The sequence below is a fragment of the Pteropus vampyrus genome, unplaced genomic scaffold, assembly GCF_000151845.1.
Source record: "Pteropus vampyrus isolate Shadow unplaced genomic scaffold, Pvam_2.0 Scaffold30, whole genome shotgun sequence".
Classification (NCBI taxonomy): Eukaryota; Metazoa; Chordata; class Mammalia; order Chiroptera; family Pteropodidae; genus Pteropus; species Pteropus vampyrus.
In genome coordinates, this window is record NW_011888811.1 from 668,797 (window position 1) to 684,654 (window position 15,858).

At 38.9% G+C, this 15,858-nt stretch overlaps 1 protein-coding gene across 1 annotated transcript in view; it reads left to right on the forward strand.

Moving 5' to 3' along the window:
- Positions 1-15,858, forward strand: part of SLIT3 (slit guidance ligand 3) — a 563,294-nt gene that overhangs the window by 41,733 nt on the left and 505,703 nt on the right. The window contains exon 3 of the mRNA XM_011356694.2: positions 5,522-5,593. Coding sequence (XP_011354996.1) covers positions 5,522-5,593 — 72 coding nt within the window. The remainder of the gene's footprint in view (positions 1-5,521; positions 5,594-15,858) is intronic.

Genomic DNA, 15,858 nt, shown 5'->3' on the forward strand with positions numbered 1-15,858 from the left:
GAGCCCTTGCTGAACACCCACAGCTGTGCAGACAGGTAGCAAAATTTGAGATGGGCATTAGTGGAATGGGAACAAGGAATATCAGGTCTCACTACTAAGTATTGAACACCCATCTCTAAGTCTGAGTGATTAGAAGTTGCACAAGTGCTTGTCCACTGAAAAGTCTCAGACATTCAGAGGTCCAAGAGAAGTGCAATTGGACCCTCTTTTCTTCTTCACTCAGAAGTTGATTTTGACCCATAAGTGCAGCTCTAGACCTGGAGCATGATTGGGGCAATTTGGTCACTGCCTTGGTATTTGTTTTGTCATGGAATCTTGGCTGGCAGATCTTTACTAGAGGCAACAGGTAAAATCTTAATATCTGACTCCACCTCCTTCTTTTTACTAATAGCCCTTTATCATGCAGCGGATTTTGTTCTAGGGACAGAAAGTACCAGGTTCTGATCCAGACTCAGAATTAACTGCCCATGTTACCTTGGGCAAATCACTATACCTCTTTGGGCCTCAGTTTTCTCATTGTAAAATAGGAAATGAATAGTATATAAGTTTACTAGGGCTGCTGTAACAACGTACCACAAACTGGGTGCCTTAAATAATAGAAATTTATTGTCTCACAGTTCTACAGGCCAGAAGTCCAAAATTAAGGCGTCGGCAATGTTGGTCCCTTTTGAGAGCTGTAAGGAAAGGATCTATCTGGTCTAGGCCTCTTTTCTAGCTTCTGGAGGCCTCAGGAATTCCTTGGCTTTTGGATGGTTGTCTTTGCCCTGAGTCTTTTTCCATTGTCTTCCCTCTACGTGTGTCTCTTGCTGTGTCCGAATTTCCCCCTTTTTATAAGGACACCAGCCATATTGGACTAGTGTACACCCTAATGCCCCCACTTTAACTCAGTTACCACAGTAAAGATCTCATCTCCAAAAGAATGTCGAATTCTGATAGACTGGGGTTTAGGACATCAACATATGAATTTGGGGGGGATGTAATTCAACCCATAATGAATACAAGTCCCTCTAACTCTTGCAATTGCACATATAATGCTTTGTGGTTTTAACATTTTCATGAACTTCCTGTTTATTCTCACTGCAACTCGTGGAGTATTACTTCTATAAAACTGTTTTCCTGATATAGAAATAGTGGTAATGATGATGAAGATAACCAGTGATATATGTGGTATCTTTCACAGACCACGCTCTATGTCACATAGTTATTAACCCCTATCTGCGGAAACAGAGGCTCAGATAGGTTAAGCAGTCCCAACTCCACATAGCAGGTAACTGAAGGAAGAGGAATCAGAACCCAGGTCATGCGCTTTCTAACCTCCATGCAGTGCCACACTTTACTGGCATTGTAGGAAGTTTGGTTTTAGAAAACCAAACCAAGAAGGTAATTGTCTACCTATTTTGTAAATGCAGCACTGGGGTGCAAGTGGCGTTCCTGAGCCTCCCTGAGCCCCAGTGTATGAAGCCCTGGGTCTGAGTGCTGGGCCCCCAGCTAGTAGAAGCTCTCCCCTCGAAGCGTTTCTCGTCTTTGGCCAGGGTACTCTCCCTCTCCACCCCTGAGGGGAGGACCCCACTCTCTGCCAAGTATTTCTTTTGTTCTAAGCAGTAATGTGTCTATCAGATGACCGGCAGCTTCGACAGGTATATAGATCAGAATTGAGATTGGGTTAAGAGTGGGGGAATTCCATGGCTCAATTTTAGGGTGATTTTTATTGGGGAGATATAGACAGTAAACACTTGATTCCAGATCATTTGCCATCTTAAAGTACAGACATTTAGCTTCTCTATTTTTTTTTCATGTCTAACCCCTGCATCTGTGAAAGATTTCCTTTCGTACAAGTCAGAAATTTCACCTAATGCTTCATATTCTAACAAAGTCAAAAATAACCCTTTGATTTTACCATTACATCAGAAAAGCTAATAAAAATTCCAATTTCCATATCTTCTCTCTGCAAATAGAAAGTTTAAAATAATCACAAAAGATCATATTAATATCCTCTGGATAGTCTACAATATTCCTTTGACTACAATTTATGTTTTCAGTTAATTGGTACATTCTTCTTATTTTGATAAGCAATGCCAAGACCCTCTCCCTTCTCCCACTTTACAGACGATTAATGTGGTGTCTTTCATTATCTCCCTATATAAAGTGGCCCTTTATTACTGTGAAAGTCTGCTAGGCGGGCTAGCTGAAATGCTTTCTAACAAACACCCGTAAAACACCTAGACATATAAACCAGAGTTTCCCTCAATCTTTTCTTTTTAGCTGAGTAACCTAGACAACTATCTATTTTGGAAAGCTTTCATCACACCTTAGCACATTCCCTGAATCTGTTTCTTATTTATACTTTATAGTGAAGCCAGAAAAGACTCAATCGTCTTCAGTAATCTGAGCTTGCCACCCATTTTCCAAGCAGAACTGTTAACATGGTGCTGTGAATGGGCAAAAGCAGATAAAATGGAGATTGGGGAACTTGGGCTCCATTCAAAGACAGTTTCCCCCCAATAAAGTGCATTCAAAGAGAAGATATAAGAATCACCCACAACAAATTATTCTCCCGTGGAGTAGGAGTAGGAAAAGATCTCTTCTGGTGCCATCAGTTTTCTTTCTTTGTAGTCTGTTGTAGGAACTCTGCTATGCCCCCAATGTGGGAAACAGCTTTATCCCAAATGGGGTTAATAGAAGAGCTAAACTCCACCCAGCCATCATCGTGTGGGGGCGATTTCCGATTCTGATTCAGGGTTAAAAATAAAAAAATAACAAGACCAAAAAAGCTGAAAATGAACAGAGTCTGTGTCCTTCTAACTCAGAACAGACTCAAGCCATAGACAGTCCAGCCTTTTCTGGTTCCCCTGACCTCCTGCATCTGGTCAGTAAAATGAGAATGGTATGGCTTTAGCACTAGCTCCTGAACTGTATCTCAGCTTAGAAGTGTGGGTGGGAGGTTCACAGCTCGTTGACTCATTGATTCAGCAAATATTGATTATTTGTTGAGCCTTTAAGTGCCAGGAATTAGGCTCTGATAGATCTAGAAAGTAGATCTAAAAGGGGCCCTACATATCTTATCAGTCAGAATCCTAGCAGGAAAGAGATGATACTCACACAGGACAAATGAGGAGACCTACGTGAAGAATTATTTGCAGAGGTGTAGGCAAGGTCAAGAGAAACCAAGAAGAAACAATGCAGTTTCCTAGGGCCTGCAACAACAGACCTCTAAGCTTTGAGCAGTGGGGGGGAAGTGGTTACCCTAAGCAAAGGTAAGGACTACCTGACAGGACCTGCGGGCTTAGGTGGAGGGATGCAGTCAACCTGAAGTGACTTTTCAGGGGCAGAGCTGGGAATAAAGCTCCCAACCTCACTCACTGCCCTTCTACCCACGGTGTTCTGCTGGTGACTCCCATTGGCTAAACTCAGCAAGAAGCCAGAGTCAAGGAAGCTTCTGATGAAACTGGTAAAAGTTAGCTTCCCAGGCCTGAGGAAAGTGGGAAAAGGGCAGATGTCTATACAGATGTATTTTCATTTCTTCTACTCCCCTTTCTGAAAGAAGTTAATAGCGTTAGATTAAGTAGTACAGAACTAAGAGATTCATCATAGGAAGTTGGAGTTTGACTCTTTCAGAAACCCAGAGGGGATGTGACACTCAGCCACCCAAGTGTTGCTTGTTATAATTGGGAAATAATGACGACAAGCTCTGTGATGGATTGATTGATAGTAAAGACCCAGCTGAACAAACCACCCGTCACTAATACTGAACTGAATCCCTATTTAGCAAGATGTGCTAGTGTGAGTCTATTAGCATTCCAAGGCCCTCCTTGCCATATGGCAGGGTGGGAAACGAAGAGAAGGGAAGGAAAAGAACATTTATTAAGTCAGCCTCTAATTGTACTCCAGATCCTGGGCTAGAAAATTTACACACCTTATTCTATTTTTATTTTCGCAAGGACTTATGTGATTTTTTTTTTCCTATTTTACAAATGAGGAGACTGAGTCTTAGAGAGGCAAACTGGGGAGCCTATGTGCCCTGCCTGATCCATACTCACTTCTGGCCAATTGTTGATATTTGGAAATGGGAGGGCTGATTTTTCAAAAGGAGTTTCTTGTGGGGTGTGTGTGTGTGTGTGTCTGTGTGTGCGTGCGTGCACGTCTATGTGTGTATCAGAGAGAGAGAGAGATCCTGATTTTTAATTGTTTGCAACAGATTTACAAGAATGTAAAATATCATCGAGCTCAAATAAAACACCCCATCCCTCTGACAGTCTGTAAGTCAGAAACTACATGTGTCCTAGACTAGCCTTTTCCTTGATAAAAAGTCAGTATGTGCTGTGACTCAAAGTCCTCTTCAGTTTTTCCTCCATTCAGTAAGCCCTTATCAAGTGTGTTAGGCAACTGTGTTAGGGCTGGGAGTATGATGATGAACAGAAGGTCTTACCCTCTTGATTCTTAGGCACAGTGGGGAAGAGAGACCTGAGAATAAACACAAAGGCCAGAGTGTTAAGCCCAAGAAGTGCAGGGGGCTGTGAAACGTGCAGAGGTGGGGGCCGTGGAAAGAGTCACTCTGAATGGAGAGCTAAGCCTCTTCAAAGCTACTCTGCCTTCCTTTGCCTTTCCGCCAGGTGCTTCAGGGCGCCTCTCTTCCTGCCTGATCCAGAGAGACCCACAGCCCTTCCTAAACTCCACCTTCCAAAGAAACATCCTTCAATCAGAACTGCATCCCCACTAAGTCCCCGTCAGCCACCAGGGTCAGCCCCTGATGGAAACTATGCAGTTTCATTGCTTCCTTTCCCGACCATCCAGCTAATTCATTTTAAGTTGCCATTTTTTTAAGTTAGAGAAACAAATGTTTCATTGTATGCTCAATTCTTAGGATATGCCACATGCAGGAACCAAACCCACTTAAGCAGAGTGCTTAGGTTTTTAATCACCTGCATGGAAGACTTTGGAGGTCAGCCGAGCCGGTGGCTGGGGAGCCCTAGCATTTGTGACTGTCACCCTCATGTTGGGAACAGCCAAGCCCTGGGCAAGGGAGTTCCTGGCACGGGGCTGGTTTTTCTTCGTCACGGGCAGTTGTCCAACAATAGCTTCACTCTTTCTACTAGGTGACCCAGAGACAGAGTGAGCAGAGAAGGCCCCTTCCAATGAAGTATTTTTGAATCCTTGAAGGAGGGAGCTCCGAGGGAAGAGATGTGGCTTATATGTGTGGTTTTTATAGGAAGCAGCTTTTACCTCTTCCTTTTCTGTACAACATCCTGCAGTGCTTGGGGGGACATTTGCTGAGAACATTCTTAAAATAGAGGCATGGAAACCAATCTGTCAGGTAGATTGGTTTCTGTGCAGGAGGCAAAACCCTGGTTACCGTGACACCAAGCTGGGATGTGAGTTATCTTGTCCCACCTTACTGATCCTGCCTGGGGGGTCCTGTGGGTTGTGGCAGAGGCTGAGTGACCATGCCTGCACGGCCTACAATCTAGCCTGAGTATCCCCGAGTTTCTCTTGTCCTTGACCATCGCTGCCTCTGTGTTTCTAGGCACCTGGAAGACAACCAGGTCAGCATCGTCGAGAGAGGTGCCTTCCAGGATCTGAAGCAGCTGGAGCGGTTGTAAGTACAGCACAACCTCCTTTTTTGAAAAGCATTTTTTTTTTTTTTTTTTGGTAAATTTGGCTTCATCACGACCTTGCTTAAAAAAAAGTCTCCAATGTTTAATAAAATGTTTGCTATTATATTTAAAGCACATCAGATTCATGTTTCAGAGACACATAAATGCTTTTTCTCTAAAAGATGCTAGACTTGGCATCTGGGGGTGGCATTTCTTCTTCCCAGCCTTGAGCTCCCTCGTAGGTGAAGGAGGCCCACAGTTAGTGCCCTGTCATGGAAACCAGCATGAGAGGACGCCTCCGTCCTCAGGCCCTCTCCTCCTCCCTGTGCCTCCTTGGCCCCATTCTCATGGGAGATGAAGGGTAGCAAGTAGGTGCAGCCTTCAGAATGCCTGTATCTCCTCTGAGCCGGCATCAGCCTGTGGCAGGAAGCCCACACGTTTCCACGAGAGAATACATTGCCAGTGGTTTAAAAATAGGCCGCTCTTCTGACTCTAGCAGAGAGAGAGAGAGGAAAGGGGGCGGGATGGGAGATAGATGGAGCCTCCATTTGTTTTGTTGATTAATGCTTTTGCAGAAAACTCTTAGGTCACTTTGATGAGGGAGGCTGCTCAGATGGTTAAGTGGGCAGCTTCCCCTTTCTTCAGTTAATCACATCTGGCAGCTCGTAACATCTGGATATTTGCTTTCTGCCCTCTGAGTGGGGATTGTCCCCAGGAGCACTGAGTCATGCTGGTGGGCGGCTTTCTTCCATGCTTGCCTCCGCATCCTGGTTGACCCGACATTTCAGACTCCTTCCTTTGCAGCTGGGTACAGGGAGCTACAACAGCTCACTGCTCCGCCGGATGACCCAGATGGATGGCCCATATTTACCTGTCCTAGTGTCAAATCTCACCCACAGGGATGGGCTTGGGTAAGGTAGAGGGCCTGCCATCAACTCGTTAGCTTGGTGATCATTCCATCTGAGGCGACACGGGAATAGAAAAGAGTGTTATCCAGCAGAACCCTTATTCCCCACTCCGTTGTGTGAACTGTCTTCATTTATTGCTCTCCTGCCAGGTCGCAGGTCAGCATATGTTCTACTGTTGTTGGTTTGAAAATGACATTTTTTTATGTCATTAGGGAAAATAGTTGTAAAAATAATGAATATTGCCTCTTTTTATGCTTTTATTTTTTTTTAAGTTTCTTAAAACTTAGATTCTTCTCTTTATTTAGATCAAGAAAAAAATAAGTATTTGTTTGACCTGGTTCCTTTGTATGACATAGTCAACATTTCTGTGGAAGGATTAACATACTGTTCTTAGTGAAAAGGCCACCTCTTGCTTAGTCTTCTGATTAGAAGGGTAAATAAATTTCTAATTCATTAATTTCATGGTTGTTGGGAGGGAACTAATTGAGTACTTTGGACAGGCTAGGAACTGTGCCAGTATTTTATATGCTGTTATTTTATCCCCACAAAATTCCTGTGAGGTGTTATTACCCTCATTTTGCAGATGAAGAAACAGAGGCCCAGGGAGATGAAGCCAAAGAATTGTCAGGGGGAGCCAAGATTCAAAGCTACATCTGTCCAACATCAAAGCCCACGTCTTTTCATACTTCTGTGCTGCAGGCATTAGATGAAGTGTGATCTTTAGCAATGGCCCTGCAAATAGCCTCTCACATACCCGTTTAACTCCAGGGAATATCAATGAAATGTTTTGGCAAAGGCATTTCTCTTTGGCTTGGTGAACATGGCTGAAATACCGTGCATGTCTTGAGGACTGGGGACATTTGTGAGTTGAACCTGGCTCGCTCTCTGCTTTGGCTAATTAGGAAGGTAACGCTAGCTGCTGTACCAGATAAACCCTCAACTCTCATGGTTTAACCCTGTGGACGTTTACTTCGTATTCATATCAAACCCAGTAAAGGCATTCCTGATTGCTGGGCCTCTGTCCCCCAAGGAAAGACTCAGGGACATAAGTTCCCTCCAGCTCTCAGCCCTGCCATCTTTAAATCTTGGCTTCCAAGGTTCCAGTGCTTGTCTGCATCAAGCCAGTGGAAGGGAAAACAGCATGAAGGGTTGCACGTGGGAGATTTTCACGGACAAGACCTGGAAGGAATACAGGTCACTTCCACTCTTATATACCTTGGGCTAGAACTCAGTCACGGAAACTTCTGGGGATGCTAGGAAAGGTAGTCAAGTGATATGCCCAGGAACTAGAGGAAACAGGCTCAGTGAACAGCTAACCAGCCTCTGACTTCTGCTGCAAGCTGAAGAAGTGCTTGGTCAGGAAGAATGGAAGTCTAGGCAGCTGACTAGTATGCACAGCTGGATAGGCACTCTCATTTGAGGCCTTTCACTGTCAGCGAGAGAGAGTGTGTGTGACATTATCCTGACTGGTGTTAATCTGGTTTTATTCAGTCTGTCCCCAAACAGACTGAGAACTGTAGGATGAGAAAATACAATGTATTTGCTATGAACAACTAAAGAAGTAGATGGTCGATTATTCCATCTTAAGCTCTCACTCCTGACTTATCATATGTATGTTGCTATATTTGGTGGTAGATTAATATTCTGAAATACAGGCTGCAGATTACATGAGTTTTGATAATTCATTTCTGGAGTATTTATTTTTATCAGAAAGGTTATTATTAGTTCGATCTCTCAAGCCTTAATGGGGAAAGAGAGAGAATTCTGTCCTGCAGATCTCAACTCAGAATATTCCTCCATGAAAGGATACCTGCTCCAGATTGAGTTAGGTGCCTCTCCTCTCATAGCACATGGCTGTCCCTATTGAAGCACTTATCACACCATATATTAATACCCCATTAGCCTGATTATTTTCCCCCAAAGTATGAGTATGTTGAGGCCAACAATCATTTTCCATTTAGCAATTAATCTCAAAGTCTTGCACAAGATATGATAGTAAATGCTTGTGGAATATTTATCAAATACTTGGGTTTTTGTTTTATGCTAGTAGTTCTCAATTGGGACCATTTTTTTCCCCCTAAAGGAACACTTGACAATGTCTAGAGACATTTTTGGTTATCACGACTGGAGGATGCTACTGGCATAATATGAGTAGAGGTCAAGAATGTTGCCAAGCATCCTACAATGCACAGGACAGCATCCAGAACAACGAATTATCCAGTCCAAAATGTTAATAGTGCTAAGGTTGAGAAACTACACTTTACCTATTGCGTCAGGTAGCATCTTAGGCACTTGACATATGTCATCTCATCTAATCCAAACATGTCCCTGACATGATGAAATAAAAAATTCGAAGCATTGCCTGTGAAGTATTGTTGCCAAATATGTTTACCCTAAATCTAATTAAGCTCGATCTCACTTCTTGTTTCCAGGAAGTAGATAGGTTAGAGGAACAAGTTAAATGAAACTAAAAGGAAACAAATCCCGTAGGTGGGACATTCTGTAAGATAACTGCCCTGGTCCCTTCAAAACGATGTCACGAAAGATATCACACATGAAGTTTGGTGTGGCTCTATTAATAATAGATAAAACAGTCTTTAAAATAAAAAAAGCATTATAGTGATAAAGAGAACTATTTCTTAATGATAAAGGAGTAAACACATACATAAAGCAAATTTTGACAAAAGCAAGCAACTGTAGAATAAACATTCTTTTCAAGTGCATATGGAATGTTTATCAAATACGGGTTTAGATATCAGGTCCCAACAAATGTCAAAGAATTAAAATCATATGGATTATTTCCTCTGACCGCAACAGAAATATTCAAGAGTCATAAGAAAACAATAAATCAAAAATTTAAGACTATTTGGAAATCGAATCATATACTTCTAAATAACCTCTGAGTCAGAGAACATATCACAGTGGAAATTAGAAGATATATTTTTCTAAATGTTAATAAACACAATATATTGCAATGCGGAGATTGTAGCCAAAGCCACGCTTAGAGGAAAATGTTTAGCCTTTAAGCTATATTACTCAATTTATGATATATGTTACGTATAGCATATATTTTAAAAGAAGTAAGGATAAAATCTTGATGAAAGTATCCATCTTAAGAAGCCAGAGAAAGAACAAAGTAGAAGGAAGGAAATCAGTAAGAGCCTGAGTGTATAAAATATATATGTGTGTATGTGTATGTCTATACACATATGTGTGTGTATATTAGAAAAATCTAAAAAGCGAAACGTTCATTCTTGAAACAATAAAATTACTGAAATTGGCAAGACTGATCAGAAAACAAAGAGAAGGCTAAATTACCACTATGAAAGATAAAAGGGAGGAAAAACTATGAATTTATAATTTGACAAAGATTACAATGATAGTAAGAGCAGATTTCGAACAACTTTATTTCATTGCCTTTAAAGATTAAGTAAAATTGAGAACTGAAACAAGAAGCGATAGAAAGTCTGTATAGTTTCATACCCATAAAAATAATTAAATCTTTAATTAAAACCTTCCACCAAGAACATCTAGGCTCAGATGGCTTCACCAGTAAATTCCACCTAAGTTTTACAAAATATCAATTTATCATAAACTTATTCTCTAAAAAGAATGATATTTGTCATTTCAACAGTATAGCCTTTATAGCTAAACCCAACAAGGATTGTTCAAGAAAAAATATAAACTAACATATTTCATAAATATTTTTACAAATTTCCTAACAAAATATTAGCGAAATGAATTTGGCGATACATGCAAAAGAATATACTGCAACCAAATTTGGCTTAGTTGATGAAGACAAAGTTGGTTTAATGACTGTTAGTACTTAGAGTGTTCCTGGATGTATAAACTCTTCAAACTAACCAAAACAAGGCTCCTTTTTCAGTGAAAGGCCTAGCATTGATAAGAAACTCATGGGACTAGTTGATCAGAACAGAAAAAAAAATGGTAGGAACAAAGAGAACTTCTTGATGGAAGTGTGAGCAATCAGCAGAAGAGTCATATCTTAGAAAATACAAGCCGTATTTTTCATTAGTTTGCAAGAAAAACCAAGAATGAGCTCTAGGTTCTTGAAAGTATAAAAGCTATCACTTCCTACCCCTCCCTCATAAAACTAGAGGAAATTTCTTTCATTTAAGAAATAAACAACCAAAAGGATTATGGCTAAAGCTCATACAAGGTTTTTTTAATAAGAAAAAAAATTTCAAAAGAATAAGAAACTTTCTTTTAATAATACCCATCATAGAACAATGAAACATGCAAGAAAGCGGTATTCACAAACAGATGAATAAAACTATAATAGATTAGTTCAAAACTAGCTATACAAATTTAAGATGATATAAACTATAAATACTACATAAGACTGAATTTTAAAAACTCAGAAATTAGATGATTAGATAAGAGATTTGAAAGGAGGGGTGAAGAACTCAAACAATTTAGAAGTGAAATCATTTCAAAATACTGCCAATACTGAAGAAGAACAACAAATGGAAGAATTACACTATCCAGTTTCAGACTTACTGTAAAGTTACAGTGATCAAGACAGTATTGGTCCTGGTGAAACAACAGACATATAAATTAATGGAATAGAATGGAGAGCCCAGAAATAGAACCATTCAAATATAGTCAACTGATTTTTAGAGGTGCAGAGACTATTCAATGGAGAAAGAATAGTTTTCCAACAGATGGTGCTGGGACAATTTGATGTTCACATGTGAAAAATTGAACCTAAATACAAACCTTACTTCTTACACAAAATTAAATTTCAAATGTATCATAGTCTTAAATATAAAATATAAAACTTTAAAACTTCTAGAAGAAGACATAAAAGAAAAGTTTACATGACTTCGGGTTTGGGGATGAGGTTTTTTTTTTTAACACAACACCAAAAGCATGAACCATGAAAGAAAAAAAAAAAAAGAATTTTATTAAAATAGAAAACTTCGGTTTTGTGAAGGGCACTGTTAGGAGAATAAAACGACAAGCCACAGATTGGAAGAAAGTTTTGCAAAACACATCTGATAAAGGACTTGTGTGTACAAAACATTCAAAGAATTTTCAAAACTCAACAGTAAGAAAACAAACCACCCTGGCTTCCCCCCTGAAAAGAAATGGGCAGTAGATTTGAACAGGCACTGTACCAGAGAAGATACATAGGTGGCAAATAAGCATATGAGAAAATTCTCGACATCATTTTTCATTAGGGTAATGCCGATTAAACAACAATGAAATACTATTGCACACTTTGTATTGAGACTGGCTAAAACACTGAAACCTGACATCACTAATTGTGGGTGAGGAGGCAGATTAACAGGAACTCTCATTTTTTGCTGTTCAATAATGCAAAATGCAAAAATACAAAATGGCACAGCCACTTTGGAAGACAGTTTAACAGTTTTCTTACAAAGCTAAACAGAGCTTTATATATTCCAGATCAGTGGTTGCTAGGGATTCAGAGAAGAGGCGGTGGAGTGTTGAACACATGCTGCCTGGGAAAGGAGGGCCTTAGGATGGTGAAATGGTAGTTACATGGCATGCATTTATCAAAACCCATAGAATTTTACAGCACAAAGAGGGAACCTTAATGCATATGAATATTTAAAATCTTGAAAATTGGAAGATCCCAAGATGGAATGTAGCCTGTGATGACTCTATGAGTCAACCTCATTGAAGGTGTTGGGAGAAAAGGTAGATTTGGAACTGAGTGGAGTCTGTAAGACTAAAACCAAAAGGGAACAGCATTAAGTACTATACTCTAGTCAGTAAGTTGTTTCCCACAGGGGAGTGAGTTAACAATTCTGAAATCACTGTGCTTGTATATTGCAATTAAACAATGGATGGTGGATGTTGGGGACAGGTTTCTCGCTATTGAAATGGTAGTTACAGAGAAGCAATGCAGGGAACTATAATGATTCATGTAGTAATAGATTAGAGTTGGGGACATGAGTATGAACAAATGTTTAGCCTAATGTAGATACTTTCGCTTAATACAGATTGATATAGACAGAACTATTTATTGATATGTGACTATACATAGGTTTGTATATTTCTTTGCTCTGTCAGCAAGAGTGAGGCATTAGAAACCACAATCTGGGCCCTAGCAATGAGCGTGCCTAGGGCCCAGATTGTGGTTTCTAACGCCATTCTCCAATAAAAAGAAACTAAGGCATCTTGAAGAAATAGGTTGATTCTAGAGCTGAGGCATGAGATATGTTGGACCAGAAAGGAAGTACTCAAACAAACTAAAAAAGCCACACAACCCCCTGCCCCCCAAAAAACAACCCACATTTACAACGGTATGTCAAAGGATTTTGGAGCAAACTGAAAGAGATTTAATGGCAACAAAATAAATATATTGTATTATAGCCAAAGTATAAAATAAATATCCACAAGTCCATACTGATATAAATAAATGATTAAATATATAAAGAAATGGGGAGTTGAGAAATCTCCCATGCAGAAGAATTCTAAGTATTTTATGTAGATTTTCTGCCATTAAGTGGGTGGAGCATAACTCCCCACTCCTTAAATGGGGGCTTCGCATAGTGACTTCTTCCATAACTAGTGTATGAATAGAGGAGTAGGGATAGTATATACGACACACACTACCCCAGCCAGGTGATCGAGGTGAATATCAAAAATGGTGTCATATTAATAGCATGTATCTTTGATATGATGCAATGAAAATAGCAGTTTACATCTATGATCCTCATCTCAAAAAAAAAAAAACATTAGACATATCCCAGCTGAGGGACATTCTAAGCAAAACACCTGAGTAGTCTTCTTCAGTACTGTCTAGGTCATCAAAAACAAAGACAGTCAGAAACTGTCACAGTCTAAAGGAGCATAAGGAAAGATGACAACTGAATGTGATAGGGCATCCTAGATGTGTCCTAAAACAGGAAAAAAAACAAAACAAAACGATATATGTTAAAAATTAAGGGAATCTGAATAAAGTATTGACTTTAATTAATACTAACGCATCAATATTGGTTCTGTGGCAAATGTACTATACTAATGTAAGATGTTAGTAATAGGAGAAACTGAGTATAGGGTATATGAGATCACTCTGCACTATCTTCTCAACTTTTATGTAAATCTAAATTGATTCTACTGTAAAAAGTTTGTTTAGAAAACAGGTGACTATGCCAAACCCTGCTTGAATTACAGATTCACAAGCAAAAGAAATGTTACTGTTTTATACCAAAAATACATACATATATACTAATCTAGGTGGAATTCAAGAGTAAATAAATGTAATGGATAATGCTGTAAGAGAAATGGAAAATGGCAAAGCGAATATTTTAAAAATCAGTAAGGAATTAATAAAGAGGTAAAAAAGGATTTAAGAGGAAGTTATAAATACAGAAATCAGTCAAAGAAGCTCTAACACTTACAATATGACTCTCTGAGGAAGAAAACTAAAGCAAAGGAACAAAACAAAACAAATAGTAATAAAAACTTCCTGAAATAAAAGATAGTTTGAAGGTCCATATTGAAAGGGCCCTGAATGCTTAGAAAAATAGATCCTGAAGGTTTAAAACCAAAATACATTCAATAAAACTATTGAATTTTAAAGGAAAACAATTCTTAAGCACATCCATCAGTTAGACACTTATATGGGAAGATTTCCAGCATACTTTTGAAACCAAAGCCAGAATACAGTTGAATAACTCTTTAAGGAAATAAACTCTAAACCAGAGATTTTATAAAATGTAAACCAGAGCAATGTGTGTGTGTGTGTGTGTGTGTGTGTGTGTTCTAGTGTAATGACAACAGACTAATATGAACATTCAGGAACTTGGGCATAATAATGCCCGTGGAGCCCTTCCTAAGGAATCGACCGGTGAACAGGTTTCATACAATCAAAAAAGTGCAGAGACATCGACACAAGGACAGATACAGTCTGCACTTCCAAAGCTCCCTGGAAGTTAGATGAGGATCTGTGACTGAGGTTTGGAATTCTATGGAATAAAAGAAGTGCTGTGTTCTCCATGATCCTCCATGCTGGCTCTCTTTCCTTGTGCTGGCTAACTTGACAGTACTCTAAGAACTTGAAGGATGTAGACACACAAAATGAAAGGATTCTGGGTCCCTGCTGACATGCACTTGGCTATGACATAACAAGTAAACATCTGTTATTTAAAAAATAACAATGTATTCATCTCATTAACAGAATAAATGATAAAAGTCATTTCATCTCCATGGATGAAGAAAAAAAAGTATTTAATAAAATACAGTACTAGTTCACAATTTAAAAGCATTTAAACTATTAAGAATAAAATAGAACTTATTTATATAGAACCTAAAACAAACATCATAGTTAATGATGAGATATTAAAATGTTCCTCTTGTGTGATGCCTGTCATCATGACTTATATTCAACATTGCGTTAGAAATCCTGGTTCTGGCAATTATAAAAGAAGAAGGAAAGAAGGAGGGCGGGGCAGGGAATAGGGAGGAAAGAAGGAAGGAAAGGAAGAAAGGAAGGAAGGAAGGAAAAAGAATAGGCATAAGGATTGGAATAGAGGAAATATGATGTGTCATTATTCGCAGACAACATAATTAAGTACAGAGAAAACACAAGACACAAGATAATCTGCAGATAAATTATCAGAATTCCTAAGTGAATTTCCAAGGTCACTGGACACTAGATCAGTATACCAAAAAATCTAGATAACTCTATATACCAGTGACAAATAATTAGGAAATTTTAAAAAATATGTTTATAATAACACCAAAAAAATATCAGTTTCCTAGGAATATATCTAATGAAAGATGCACAAGACCTTAACACAGAAAATGATAAACATTACTAGAAGAAATGAAAGATGACTCCGATATGTGGAGAGATATATTATGTTCATGGATTGGACAACTCAATATCTCAAAGGTGTCAGTTCTCTTTGAACTGATATATAGATTTAGTTCAATCCTAATCAAAATTCTAATAGGTTTTTATAGAAATTAAGATGGTTCTAAAGTTTATATGGACATGCAAAAGGCTGAGAAGAACTAAGACAGTCTTGAAGACCCAGATGTTGAAGGGCACTTGATTTATAACAAAAGTGTCACTGTGAAGCAGTGTGAATGATCTAATAATTGTAATAGAGTAATTGGATATGCATATGGAAACAAATTACCTTGCCCCCCGCCTCATGCCATTCACAAAATTAGTTTCAAGTGGATTGTAGATTTACACGTGAAAGAGAAAATAATAACACTTTTAAAAAATAACTTAAAATATCTTCATGGTTTTGGGGTAGTTGATATTTCTTAAGCAGAATACAGAATAGATAACTCAGACTACATTAAAATAAATAACTTTTATTCATCAAAATACATCAAGTAGGTGAAAA